Consider the following 15,416-nt stretch of genomic DNA (forward strand, 5'->3'; position numbering starts at 1 on the left):
TTCCCGTCTTCACTCTGCACCAGTTTGGTCTGAAAACAACCAGCCGGTCTCGGAATGACACCTGTGCCAAATCAAGGGTATGGTCAAAAACTGAAGTGAAGAAAAGCCCGGAGCTTTTCATTTAAGTTTGACAGTAATTATTTAAGAAACTGAAGTCACATAGTAGCACAGACACTCTAACCAATCAGGCAGCAGCAGACCAACAACTCCTGTGTTCTGTGAGGCTGACTGAGAGAAAACACTCAGAAATAAAAAGCTCCCTCGTCTACTAAACAAGACGCCTCCTTCTCCTGCTCCGCCTCCTGCTCCCTGTTTGACTCCCCGCGCCCTCACGCTGGCCTTTACCTTCATGGACGACTTGACAGCTGGATTATTTGATTTATTTATTAATTTCTGTGCAGAGTGTGTGCTGTCAGGAACCTGCTGTAATTTCCCCCGAGCTCCGTCTCACAGGATTCCCGAGGCGACCCCGACACAACCTCTCAACCTCGAGCAGAGGTCAGATACGGCGGCGTAGCACTGATCCTGACAGGAGAGCGTGTTGGGTGTGATGGATTTCTCCTCCAGCTCGTCCCCCCCCCTGCTGTGGGGCACACAGCGGTGGGAGAGAAGGAAAAGAAAACTGTCTGTGATTTGCTGATCGTGCAGAAGCTTTTGTTTGACCTGGATTGTCCTGACCCCTGGATGAGGTGCTTGTGGTGTGTTGATGTGTGTGTGTGTGTGTGTGTGTGTGTGTGTGTGTGTGTGTGTGTGTGTGTGTGTGTGGAGGGAGCTTCCTCTACAAACATCAGCACCGTGACAGCTGACGGCTTCAGGGACACACAAACATGTTGATGTGGAAGTCCTGCACATCACAATCATCCTGACATTCAGTTTCAATATTTCACCGTATCCTCGTTTATCTTTTCAGATCCTGAAAAATGTGCCTAAAAAAAATTCCTGCAGGCATGAATGCAGGGTGGTAAATGGCCAAACGAGGCGTCACTCAAAAGAAAAATGAATTTGTCAATCAGGTCAGCTACACGCCTTATTGTGAATAACTCTTATCCTTCATCAAATCAAAACTGATGAGTCATCAAAACATTCACCCCCCGTACAGTGTGTGTCCATCGAGACATGAGCTAATCACACCTATTTGGTTTTTTGAACCAGGCTGTAAACATGTTAATCTCTGCTGTAAAAACAGGCTTTTTAGAATGGGTGTGTATGTGACTTCCTGTGCTTCTGCAGCCAGCCTCTAGTGGACACTCAAGGAACTGCAGGATGTTGCATCGACTTCATTTTTCAACACCAGAGATTGTAGGGGTCCACTCTTCCCCACCTCCTTGTAAGATAACTATTTTCCAGCTATCAATAACATTTTCTACATTTCCTTAGATTGTACAATTCCTTCAGAAACATTAAACGCACACAGATAAAGGACCATGACACTAAACTGAATATGGACTTGAGCTTGTACAGTTTAGAGCTTTTCTAGTCAAAGTGCTTTAACCCCTCAAAACTCCAGAGCGTTGGCAGCAACTTGTGGTTGACCCGCAATGTCTACATACTCACAATATGTAATGTTGATAGTGCTGGAATATATGATCATGAGTCTGTGTATACTGTGTTTTATTTTGAAAATGACTGGACGCTCTGTGCGTTTCCTTGTCATGCTTTATGTCATATTCTGTCCAGCTTGATGCATGCAGCATGCCTGCAGCGAGCTCCGTTTGAAAATAGACCCGCAGCGTATTTTGAGCGGAGCAGTGTGTAGTGGTTCTTCGGGTAGCTCTGGAGACGGACCACTGCGCTCGCTGTGGAAACGGGAGCATTGACTAGAGTGGCAGCGAAACGGCAGCATAGTGCAGATGGACAGCTGCTGCACAGGGAATGTAGAAATTGGGGTTAAGTATCTTGTCTAAAGACCAGAGGTGTCAAAAGTATTCATATTCATTACTCAGGTAGAAGTATAGATAGTAGGGTTTAAAAAGACTTCTGTAGAAGTTGAAGTATCAACTCAAGCTTTTTACTCAAGTAAAAGTGTAAAAGTACTGGTTTCAAAACTACTTCAAGTATCAAAGTAAAAGTAATGTAACATCCAACCACAATCAAATTCACTCAATCCGGATGGCGCGATTTATCTGGATAGTTTTTTTCTTTTTTTTTTTGTGTTTTTTTGAACGATGACAAGTCGGAATGAAAACAAGCTGAAAAATAAATGTAAGTAGTAGAAAGTACAGATAATTGTGTGAAAATGTAAGGAGTAAAAGTAGAGAAAAATAATTACTCCAGTAAAGTATAGATACCCAAAATTTCTACTTAAGTAAGGTAACAAAGTATTTGTACTTCGTTACTTGACACCTCTGCTAAAGACACATCAGACATGTGACTGCAGGAGCTGGGGATCGAACCCTCGACTTTCTGGTTGAAAGACGGCCGACTCTACCCACTGAGCCACAGCCGTCCTGATATCATATCCTAAAATCTCACCAAAGAAGTTTATCTCCGGCCTCAGAGTAAGCTGGTGATCTAAATGAAGACATCATATCAGTCCATGTTTCTCCTGTCGGTGCAGAGGAGACGTTAAAGACACGATCAGTTTGACTTTTCTGACTCACTTTCTGTGAGTGTGTTGACTCACTCTGTTGCTGATGTTTGAACAGAACGTACGAGCTAATTACTCAAACTAATCTCATTCATTAGAGCTCATTACGGAGCCCTCTGTTGATTCGGCATCGCAGCACAAAAAGCTGCAGCAGCAAAAAATGTAACACCTCAGAGTTTCCCTCCAGGAATCGCGAGGTGATGGTTGATTTCTGCTTCCTTGTCCTTGGAACGAGCCAATCAAAATGACTGACGTTTTGTCTCGCGTGGAGTGTTTACGTGAGGCGTCCTGGGACCGAACTCAGCGGTTGGGAGGGATCAATGCGGCTCTCTCTTTTAATCTCTCCTCCTGTGTCTGCTCAATGAAGATTTATGGGAGTTCAGCGTGCTCGTCTGTGATGGGAACGAGGACGTCTTCCTGCAGCTCGTTCTCAGCAGGGCCGTTTTAACATCCATATCTCGCAATCTCTGACCAGACAGACAGGACTTTCTCCACAAACAGTTCCTTCAATTTGAAGTACCTCCTGTTTGAAATGAAATACAGTAAAAGTCTCAGAGAGGGGAAACAAGATTCAAACTGTGCTCCTGTGGGATGATGAACCATTCTCAAAACTCGAAAAGCAAGACATATACGGGAACAACTACTTGAACTCCTGGGATTGACGCTGAGGTATTCTGGGAAATGTAGGAAATCCCATACGGGGGATAGAACAACTCACAGCATTTTAAAAACATAAAACTCTCCTGGAGGTTTTTTAAAGATCCCACAGTGATTCAGAAAGGATGCGGCGGTGGTCGCAACTTTTGACAAATGACAGAAAGAAATGACCCACATGTCATGTGTGTGGAGTGACCTCTTCTTTCTGTTTCCGTGACAACCTCACAGCAAACTCATGATGCCAAACCCCAGACAAAGACTCCCGACTCTCTGAGCAGCTGAAGTGACGTCCGTTTCTGTCCTCTGGTTTGAATAATTGTGACTTGTCCATCAGCGTGGGGGGGTGAAGGGGGGGTTAGTGACGCACTTGATTGACCTCATCTTCGGAGAGTTAAGGACCAAATCTCAAAATCCTGAGTGCTAATTATCTTAGATTTCCTGACCATATAATTAGGGTCATTTCAAAAGGAAATGAGGTTCAGAAACGCCTCCGTGCCTCTTTTCGGTAATGGACGGAAAAAACGAGTGGAAGACACATATATGGCTGCCACACGCAGACTGCGTCGGAATATTTCTGAACTGAGGCCAAACGAGGACGAAAAAGAGTCCGGACCAGACTCCAGACGTAGAGGGACTCTGATACTTCAATTAAAATATAAGTATGAACAGAGGAAGAAAATCAGAGACAGAAAAGTTCTTCAGTTGGTAAAAAGATGAGAATTGATCCGTTTAAGTAGCTTCAAAGTCGAGGAAAATAATGAGAAGGGAAGTAAGAATAGAAGACAAAGAAACACTCAGGGAGGGAAAGAAAAGGACCAGTGCAGAACTCCTCCTCCTCCTAGTTTTTGCATGCTCACATTTCTACTGATGCAATATATTTCTACTTGTGCAACATGCATAATTTCTCTAATGCATGTGACGCCTGAGTGTCGTCGTCGTCTCCCAATCAGAAAGTCCAGGGTTCGATCCCCAGCTCCTGCAGCAACATGTCCGATGTGTCCTTGGGCAAGACTCTTAACTTAGATACTTCTGATGGTCACTTTGCACATCATTGTGTCAATGTGTTGTAAAAGTGTTTTGAGTAGTCAGAAGACTAGAAAAAAATCGCTATACAAGCTGAAGTCCATTTACCATTTCTTAATTTGTTGGTCATTGTATAACAACAATAAAGGTTTGCAAAATGAAGATTGTAGCGGATTCAAAATGTATATTTTGTTAATTAACTTATCATTATGTACTGTCTGTTTTTCCATTGATCTATTATGTTTTTTTGTGCAATAAAAAAAAAAAAAGGATACTTGACCCGTTGAAACATGAATCTGTGTTGACATTGGGTCATATATGTAGAAATGTGAAATACATTTTGAAGTTGGTGCCTTCTTGGATGAGAAAAGACAGAAAGTGTATTTTTGGCTCCTGTGGATGAAAGACACCAAATCCCAGAATGCACAGCACCGCAGGCCACTCCCACTAAGGTCCTCTATCTACGGACATATTTACTACAACGCATACGGCCGTTTCCTCAACTGATTCTGAGATTTCTTCCAGAAGGAATTGGCAACTTGCCGCAAACCACAACAGCTTCCGAAGACGCAAAATGACAATTTTTGTGTCAGACTTCCCCGTCTCAGGGGAAAATGAGGGCGGGATGCACGAACCATTCAAAAATACTACCAGGTTTCTAATGATACAAAGATTAATGCACGTGGGTGTCCCTTAAAGAAAGCAGAGAAGAGCTTTATGGAGAAGAGTGAAGTAGTTCTGTAGAACGTGGCGTTTTTTTTATTTTTATGTTTTGTTCCTAAAGGGCGTCGCTCAGCCATCAATCCAAACCTCTCCTGTGACACCGTCTCATCCATCACTCACAGCGGCGCTCTGTCACACTCGTGGCCTGCTTTTGATGTTATTAACAGAAAAATGGCGTGATGATGAAAAATGACACTATTAAGCATCCCGCGGAGAAGCCAGAGAGCCTCACGCCCGTTCAAGGAGGGGGGATCCTCCGTTTGATTTTGTTTACTAGATTTATGAAAGCAGACGTATTGACCCGATTCCGAGGACATGAATGATGGTCAGCGTCCACGGGTAGCAGGCATCACTTCGTTCAGCCGTCTCTGCGGGGATGTGAGGGAGATGAAAACAAATGGGAAGTCGATTTGGTTACACCCCTGATGCGCTAATGGGAGGTGTTCAATGGTTGCTGCTAACGGGGGACGAGAGGAGACGGAGAAAGAGGACGGGGTTTTTAAATCCTGCAGGGAACATGACATTTAATGAGGTCATCGAGAAATTCAGTTCATAAAAGAAAAGATGCCAGAGTCCTCCATCCATCTGTCCATCCATCCGTCCATCCATCCATCAATCCGTCCATCCATCCATCCGTCCATCCATCCGTCCAATCCGTCCATCCATCCATCCATCCATCATCTATCCATCCGTCCATCCATCCATCCATCCATCCGTCCATCCATCCATCCATCCGTCCAATCCATCCGTCCATCCATCCATCCATCCGTCCATCTGTCCATCCATCCATCCGTCCATCCATCCATCCATCCATCCGTCCAATCCGTCTATCCATCCATCCATCCATCCGTCCATCCATCCATCCATCCATCCGTCCGTCGATCTGTCCATCCGTCCATCCATCAATCTAACCATCCATCCATCAATCCGTCCATCCTTCCATCCATCCGTCCATCCATCCGTCCATCCGTCCGTCCGTCCATCCATCCATCCATCCGTCTGTCCATCCATCCGTCCATCCGTCCGTCCGTCCATCCATCCATCCATCCGTCCATCCGTCCGTCCGTCCATCCATCCATCCATCCGTCTGTCCATCCATCCGTCCATCCGTCCGTCCGTCCGTCCGTCCGTCCGTCCATCCATCCGTCTGTCCATCCGTCCGTCCATCCATCCATCCGTCCATCCGTCCGTCCGTCCATCCATCCATCCATCCGTCTGTCCATCCATCCGTCCATCCGTCCGTCCGTCCGTCCGTCCATCCATCCATCCGTCCATCCGTCCGTCTGTCCATCCATCCATCCATCCGTCTGTCCATCCATCCACCCATCCGTCTGTCCATCCATCCATATATCCATCCATCCGTCCATCCATCGTCCATCCATCCGTCCGTCCGTCCGTCCATCCATCCATCCATCCATCCGTTTGTCCATCTGTCCATCCATCCTTCCATCCTTCCATCCTTCCATCCGTCCATCCGTCCATCCATCCGTCCATCCGTCCATCCATCCGTCCATCCTTCCATCCTTCCATCCTTCCATCCGTCCATCCGTTTGTCCATCCGTCCATCCATCCATCCTTCCATCCTTCCATCCGTCCATCCGTCCATCCTTCCATCCTTCCATCCGTCCATCCGTCCATCCGTCCATCCATCCATCCGTCCATCCATCCGTCCATCCGTCCATCCGTTTGTCCATCTGTCCATCCGTCCAGCCATCCATCCTTCCATCCGTCCATCCATCCATCCTTCCATCCTTCCATCCATCCATCCATCCGTCCATCCGTCCATCCATCCGTCCATCCGTCCATCCATCCATCCTTCCATCCGTCCATCCGTCCATCCATTTGTCCATCCGTCCATCCATTCATCCTTCCATCCATCCATCCATCCATCCGTTTGTCCATCTGTCCATCTGTCCATCCGTCCATCCGTCCATCCTTCCATCCATCCATCCGTTTGTCCATCCGTCCATCCGTCCATCCGTCCATCCGTCCATCCATCTGTCCATCCATTTGTCCATCTGTCCATCCATCCATCCATCCATCCTTCCATCCATCCATCTGTCCATCCGTCCATCCATCCGTTTGTCCATCCGTCCATCCATCCATCCTTCCATCCATCCATCCATTCATCCTTCCATCCTTCCATCCGTCCATCCGTCCATCCGTCCATCCATCCGTTTGTCCATCCGTCCATCCATCCATTTGTCCATCCGTCCATCCATTCATCCTTCCATCCTTCCATCCGTCCATCCGTCCATCCGTCCATCCATCCGTTTGTCCATCCGTCCATCCATCCGTTTGTCCATCCGTCCATCCATCCATCCATCCATCCTTCCATCCGTCCATCCATCCGTCCATTTGTGCATGTGTGTAATTCAGGTCTGAGTGTGAGAAGCGTGTCTCAATAACTGAGTGTAAACCAGAATTAGGGATTAGTAAGTATGTTAAAATACAGAGACCTGATGGTATGCAGCGAGGCCCCTGAACCTCATATTCCTCCATTAGAGTCCGGATATTTCCAATTAGAACAAGGACTAAATTAAAGTCTGAAAGAGTTGAAATGTAGTGACATTTAGGAGCATATTTTGGGGTTTGCAGTCCTGTAAGTTTTGCATATAGTATGTAACAAATACTTTTCCTCTATCTGTAAAAAAAATAATTTAAAGTCCATCTTTAGTTTCAACAAGAAGCAAAAAAACACAGTTATTCTAAATAAAAATCAGGATGTGTCTAACATAGTTTTACGGCCCCAAGCTCCAAACGTGACTCCTTAAATAAAAAAATCCAAACATGTGTTATTATTTATCTGTATTTTCTTTGCTGCAGACCGCCACAGAGTAGAAACCCGGCGCTGTGCTCACACTCAGAAGAGAGCAGCCATCAGTCCGTGTAATGGCGCTCTCTTTGAGTCAGATATGAAAACGAGGCGGTGCATGCATTCAGCAGATAACAGCTGTGTGATTCAGACGGCCCTCCGATGAGCCGGAGCCTTTTCACTGAGCACATGTGATCGGCAGAGTCACTGACCGGGCTCCTCGAGGTGCTTCTGCTGCCAAAGGCTGTAATTTGTCACCTGAGCGCCCTCGAGGCCGGGGAAGCCATTACCGACTTGGCAAGAGGAGGTGTAAGCAATCAGTGTCAGCCGTCACGACAGCGCTGTTCATTTACACAGATACACCTCAGCTCACCGAGTCACATATCTGACTTTTCTCTGTGTCTGTGTGGACGGAGCGAACTCTCAGCAAGACACCACAGAACATATACAAATCAATAAAATGTCACCATTCGTTTTTTATCTACAGCTTTTCTATTCCAAACAGGTCGATGTGTTCTTAATCTCCGGCTAACCAGAGCAGCATTTTGCAGATTTTTTTAACTGCAACCGACGGGTCAAAAAGGGAAGCCGGTGTTACTGCATCATGATGACATTTCGCCAGATATGAGAGCAGTTATCAGGTCAACAGGTGTTGCAGCGATGGAAGCGGGCAAGAGAAGTGGTTCAGATAGAAGTGATTGTACCCGACCTAAAAAGCCTCTGCATGTTTCTAATAAGCTCCACGAGCAGAAACGTGCTCAAACTAGGATCAATATTGGAGATGCTTTTTGAAAAATGGAGAGAGGTTAGAACACAGAAAGGTTTACAGACCCATGCAGAGCTGGATAAACACTGAAGCTTCAGAGTCCACCACATGGTGACCTGAGTGAGCATCCACTCTAGAGAGGAGGGGGGGGGGGGAGACAGCTCTCTATGATGTTTAGAATTTAGACTGCAGTACCCATTTTAAACACTAGGTGTCAGAGTTACATACTGCTCCTTTAAACTCTCTGTTTTTTTATCCAAAGCTGTACATTTCTTTGTTTTTTCCTCTACCTGACTGGTTACTTATTTTCCTCTGATAAAAATATGATGGAAAAATAGGAAGTGAATAAAAACCTTAATTTATATGAAGTAATTTGGACGGTGCAGAAATGTGATAAAGGAGGAAAACAGCATGCATCTTGTGTCGTGAGACAAATAAAAACAAAACTCGTGGGTGTTGATTTGATTTCCCCGTGCTGAGTATAAATGTCGTGTGTGGTTAAATGTATTATATGAATTGTATTGAACCCAAACGAGCAGAGACGGCGGTCGGAAGAAAAGGTTTCCACCCTGTAAGACAGACGTGGAGAGGTGGAGGAGGGATCAGGCGTGTTCCTCTTCCAGCAGCAGATGATGATTTGTTTTCTACTAAATATTGATTTCTTTCGGCCTATAAAGATAAATCAGGGCCTCCTCTGGGTCGCTCCGCTTAGTTAGCTTCTAATTTAGCATTCTTGTAAACAAACCATTTGTTATCGGTGACCCCGGCCTCTTATGTCGTCACTGTTACACTCTGAAATCTCTCTTTTGCTCCAGAGAGGGAAGAAGTCAACACAGGCCCTGTTCTGCAAAAGAGGGTGCAAAAAGGAAGCATTGCACCCTCATTTCAAATTGAATGGACGCTTTTGAGTGAGTCAGATTCCGTTTAACACAGCCGTGGTCTGATGGTCATGACAGCTGCTTGTTTCCTGTCCTGCCCGTCATTTGCAAAGAGGCACGCAGCAGCAGGGATTTCCTTCAGTGAATCCCTGTCGGCTACTTTAGCCTAGAGCTGTCAAAATGGCTGTGAGGGATCCTGGATATCAAAAGAAATGGATGAAGCAGCGAACGCACACAACACTGCCTCCACCGCTGCAGACACTCGAGCAGATCAGAAGATCATAACGAGCAGCCATGACACTACAGCTGAAGTTAGCCGCCGAGCTAAAGCTAGCTCCCCCAAACCATCGCCCCCTCCCCGACTCCTGGACCAGACTCATAAACCGCCACCAGCCGGCAGCCGTCCACTAGTCCCAGATGTCTTTGTCATAACACTTTATAGTCTTTATGTTCTGCTGTGATCCCATTCAGATAAGGCAACCAGAGAGCCAACATGGCGTCCACTACTTGCATAACTCAAGTCTTCAAAAAAGCCGTCGACGAATGGCCGACCTCACAGTGACGATGTCGATTATTTATGAAGCTTTTCATGTTTAAATCAAACCTAACCACGTCATGTGTTGCTCATTACTGCAGAGGCTCAAAAGGAAAGCCTCACGTCCACCCGACAGCGCTGAAATCACGGCGGCGCTCCGACCTTGGCCAGTCGGGGTGCGGTGATGCCCGGAGGCTCGCTCATTAATCCTGGAACACAGCGGACATGTGGTTCTGTCCCGGTGGAGCGGGGGAAGAGATGGATGACGCCGACCGACGGGAAGTGGTCGATAGGATGACGGCGTTTATGATGAAGTAGTCGTCACAAAATTGAGATGATGAAAAGAAGTGAAAACCTGAAATCATACACTCGTTATACTTTAAACCTAGAGATAGAGCAGATAGAAGCAGGCCGGCTCAGCGAGTGTAACGGTGATGAATTCAAGCTGAAACCCTTCAGAGGTTTTTAACATGACGGAGTGTGACATCACAGCCCCCCCCCCCCCCCCCCCCATCGTTACACACACAAACACACTAAGTGGACACGCGGCCTCACGAGTTTCCTTACAATGTTTTCTGAAGACACTCTGCATTCAGATTATACTCTTTTTATTATTTATCCTCTCTCCTCTCCTCTCTCCTATCCTCTCTCCTCTCCTCTCTCCTCTCCTCTCTCCTATCCTCTCTCCTCCTCTCCTCTCCTCTCTCCTATCCTCTCTCCTCTCCTCTCTTCTCCTCTCCTCTCTCCTATCCTCTCCCCTCTCCTCTCTCCTCTCCTCTCTCCTATCCTCTCTCCTCCTCTCCCCTCCCCTCTCCTCTCCTCTCTCCTCTCCTCTCTCCTATCCTCTCTCCTCTCTCCTCTCCTCTCCTCTCCTCTCTTCTCCTCTCTCCTCTCCCCTCCCCTCTCCTCTCCTCTCTCCTATCCTCTCTCCTCTCCTCTCTCCTCTCCTCTCCTCTCCCCTCTCCTCTCCTCTCCTCTCCTCTCCTCTCCTCTCCTCTCCTCTCTCCTCTCCTCTCCCCTCCCCTCCCCTCCCCTCTCCTCTCCTCTCCTCTCTCCTCTCCTCTCCTCTATCCTATTTCCTCTATCCCATCCTCTCCTCTCCTCTCCTCTCCTCTATCCTATTTCCTCTATCCCATCCTCTCCTCTCCTCTCCTCTCCTCTATCCTATGTCCTCTATCTCATCTATCTCCTCTCCTCTCTCCTCTCTCCTCTCCTCTCTCCTATCCTCTCCTCTCCTCTCTCCTCTCATCTCCTCTCCTCTCCTCTCCTCTCTCCTATTTCCTCTAGCCCATCCTCTCCTCTCATCTCCATCTCTTATCCTATCCTTTCTCCTCTCCTCTCCTATCCTCTCCTCTCTCCTATTTCCTCTATCCCATCCTCTCCTCTCCTCTCCTCTCATCTCCATCTCTTATCCTCTCCTCTTATCTCCTCTCCTCTCCTCTCTCCTCTCCTCTCCTCTCCTCTATCTCCTCTATCTCCTCTCCTCTCCTCTCCTCTCCTATCCTCTCTCCTCTCCTCTATCTCCTCTCTATTCATTATGATATCCAGGTGAGTAAGAGAGGAATGAATCCATTGCAAGCAAACACCTGCATAATTTCTAAATTGCTAAAAAATAAACAGTATTAGCTCTTCATCATTAAATAACCAAACAGAGGAGGCGGGACTTAATGACCTGTACCGCATCCGGCCAGCAGGGGGAACTTCAAATGTTCTGGCTTCACTTTAAGGAAGCTGTCGTGTTGTCCATGTTTTTATAAAAGTCTGTTCAGAAGCACCTGAAGGATGAGTCGAGTGTCACTGTGACGTTCAGGTACACTTTGTAAAAACATTTGTTTTAAATGCTCTAAACTCATCGATGCATCGATGTGCAGACGTGTTCCCTCTCTCTCTCTTTTCTTTTTGCATAGTCGTCAATGTAGCACATTAAGGTGCTTAATCATTGCATCCCCCTCCACACACACACACACACACACACACACACACACACACACACACACACACACACACACACACACACACACACTAAGCATGAGCTGACATGCATTGTGCGTTTCCATGGCAACAGCTGCTCATTCCACTCTCACACTGGAGTATCCCTTCGTCTCCAAATCACCATGGAGACACCTGTTCGCCAGTCATATCTCGTCTCTCTCTGTGTGTGTGTGTGTGTGTGTGTGTGTGTGTGTGTGTGTGTGTGTGTGTGTGTGTGTGTGTCTCCACGGGTGAGCGGGTTCAGAGCAGTGTGTGTGGTGTGATTTTATTGGCTGGTTGTCAGAGTGTTTCCTCTGTTCACAGCATACGGCGCTCGGTGTAAACAGAGAATCCGCGCCTCGACTGCATCGACATGAAGCGTCTGCTGTCTGCAACGGCGTCGGCGCCCGCCGCTAACCCGCCCACAGCCGAGGTCTGTGCATCGGACGGACAAACCCACGGACACAAACGTTCACTTTTATGATGAAGTGACAGTTTGGATTGAACACAAACGCAGAAATAAGAAGACAAAGATAAAAAACAGCAGGGACAGGAAGTCAGACACCGAAACGACATTATGGTGCGTTCAGGTTGATCTCGTAAGTGGGAAATTCCCAGTTCCCAGTCGGAAGTGTCAACTGGAACGCTCCCTGAACTCGTAAACTCAGAGTTAAAAAAGTAGTCCGAGTTCAGATCCAACATGGCCGCTACGTGCATCGAAAGAGTTGTTTAAGATGTAACCGTTGAGTTTATTAGCAGCTCAGTCGACTTCTTTCACATTTTAAACACAAACTTTGAATTTCAACCGACAATGTTGAATTTGTAGGAATTCAGAGAACTGGAGTGTGATGAAGAGACATCCTCTACCAGAGAGCTCATGTGATGTTCTGCTGGGAGACGATGTGAGCAGGGGTTTGTTTTTTTTTTTTTAGTCAGAAGAGACGGAGACCTGCAGTGAACCGGCGTGCCCCCGAGGCCGGCGGCAGCCAAAGGACGGAGGGATTGATTGACAGGCTTTGAACGTCTGAACTCAGCCAGCAGTCGGCTGCTCCACGTCCTCAAATCCAAACCTCTTGATGTTTCTCCTCTTTTCTGTGTTCACTGAGGTGCCCCACGTCATGTAAAATCAGGTTTTTAAAATAATCTGCAACCAGGGAACTTGGCCAACTTATCAATACCTCTTTCATTGAGTCAAAAGCTGCATGACTTCTGAACCTGTGAGGAGAGCTGGAGAAAAATGAAACCTCCCAACAGCCAATCAGAGAGATTCCTCTCACAGATCGTCGATTCAGCCAAAAAAAGGCCGACAGGTAGCAACGGAGCTGGACACAGAAGCTAGGGCGACGACCGCTCACCGACGGGCCTTAAGAGGAAAAGGACGCGGAAAGTCGTCTAACCCGACTTATGTCTCAAGTTTGTAAATCTGTCTGACACTAGAGAGGCGTCTCTTTCCTGGGGGGGGGGGGGGGGGGGGTTACGTCAGTGTGGTTGCATTCAGAGACTTCCTGTGGGTGTCTTAAGTACATCAAACTGAATCCCTACTTAATGTTTCTTTAAACTGGCTACTTCAATGTGAAAATTCCTAAAAGCTTGAACAACTTTTGTTAATTAAAAATATGAAAACCAATCAGCTGCAAGAACAGCCGATGACATCATCGTGTGTGTCTGCAAAAAGCAGTTTGTAAAAGAGAAAAAAAGCGAATGTGCATTTCATGCCGCTTTGAGATCATGATAAGTATTCTGTTTATGTGTCTTCCTGTTTTGTCCTCAGCTTGTGTCCTGCAGGTCGAGGCGGTGCAGGAATCTGTTTGAGTGCACGCTTTCAGAGCTCTCCGCGGGGCCTCGAGGTCATCTTGGGATACGTCTGTTCCTCCGCCCGTGAAGGAGCCAAAACGCCACCTGAGCTGTCTCATTTCCTAACACTAAAGCGCCAATTCATCACAGCACAATTTCCCCCGAGAGAGAGAGAGAGAGAGGATATTAAAACCACATCTTTTGTTTCCTGGAGGTGTGATGCTGCAGACTGCAGGCCGCTGCTGTCCAACAGCGTGTGAAGCCTTTTTATGCGAGTAAGCACCGCCCCCCCGGGGAAACTGAGAAATCCATCAAATGACGATTTAAGGCATAAAAAAAGTGACTTCAGAATAAAAACAAGGCCAAACTAAAGGGGCCGATTGTGCAGAAATGTAGCGCTGAACCCGTAACTCTGGAGGTAGAATCGATTCTTTTTCTGCATTAAGTCTGATTAAATCTGTCTCTGTGTCCACCGAGCGTTATTTTCTGAGCGCCAGCGTGTTTTTATAAAAACTGTTTTGAGTGAAGAGAGAGCGTTTGCAGCAACTCCAAGTGCTTCTTACTTCTCAGAAAGGAACGCTCTTTTCCAAATTAGATATTCTCCATTTTTTTTGACGCCGTATTGGTTCTCGCTCCACAGGGGGTCGGAGGTGTCTCCAATGTTCCCATCTTTCTCCCTCATGAGGTCATAATGGTGCAGTCAAAGCAAACAGTAGAATAAGATTGTGGAGCGCTGGTTTGATTGAAACGACTTCTCAGTTAATATATAATAATAATAATAATAAAGTTTCTTTATAAAGCACTTATCAAAACCAATGTCACAAAGTGCTTTACAGAAAAACAGTCAAATACACAACAATAAAATCCTATTAAAAAAAAGCATGAAAAATAAACAACAGTGCAGCAATCATCCAATGAACAGAGAAAAGAGAAACAACAGAGACAGAGATAAAACAAATAAAACATCATGGATGAAACGAGGATCATAAGAAGGCCTTACGATAAAAATGTGTTTTTAAAAGAAGATACTGAACAAGTGGGCAGAGAGACTCTCTGGTTGAGGGTCTGTACCCGTACTGGTAGCTAGTAGGATTATAAACGCCACCCGGTGGACACAGAAGGTACTAAAAGAGCGACACACTGACTGCACATGAAGACAGTAGAAATGTTTATTCTGTGCTGTAAAGACATTAAAAAGTCTCTCCCTCCTGTCTCCACATACATATATTTTCTGACAAAGTATTCCTCCCATCGCCATGAGAGGAGACCTGGTCGCACTCTGCCGTCCACACACACACACACTAACACACACACACACCCTCTGGACGCGCTGAGTGTGATGTATGCGCCTGGTTATCCTGGGAAATAAACTGTTAAAAAGCAGCAGAAATAGATTTTTCACAGACTGGATGTGGAGTCATAAATCTGAGCGAGACGACGGCGGCGGCGGCGGCGACTGAGGTGTCTCCGGGTTGTCAGCTGAGGTCTCGGCTCGACGGGAACAGTTGGGGGTTTATTTATTTACGTGTGATTTCACCCAGAATCCATCTGGCCTGACTGACTCTCACTGTGAAGATCAACACATTTACATGCAGACAGACGTGTGGTTAAATACATGCAGAAGTAAAGACGGCGGGGAGATGAACTACGGTGGCTGACGAGGTTTT

The 15,416-nt window shown here is 46.6% G+C and overlaps 1 protein-coding gene across 1 annotated transcript in view; it reads right to left on the reverse strand.

Annotated features, from left to right (window-relative positions):
- LOC132978553 (potassium voltage-gated channel subfamily KQT member 3-like) overlaps positions 1 to 15,416 on the reverse strand; it is a 49,906-nt gene that overhangs the window by 25,487 nt on the left and 9,003 nt on the right. Inside the window, exon 3 of the mRNA XM_061043755.1 lies at positions 452 to 583. Coding sequence (XP_060899738.1) covers positions 452 to 583 — 132 coding nt within the window. The remainder of the gene's footprint in view (positions 1 to 451; positions 584 to 15,416) is intronic.

Source organism: Labrus mixtus, chromosome 8 (assembly GCF_963584025.1).
Source record: "Labrus mixtus chromosome 8, fLabMix1.1, whole genome shotgun sequence".
NCBI classification, from domain to species: Eukaryota; Metazoa; Chordata; class Actinopteri; order Labriformes; family Labridae; genus Labrus; species Labrus mixtus.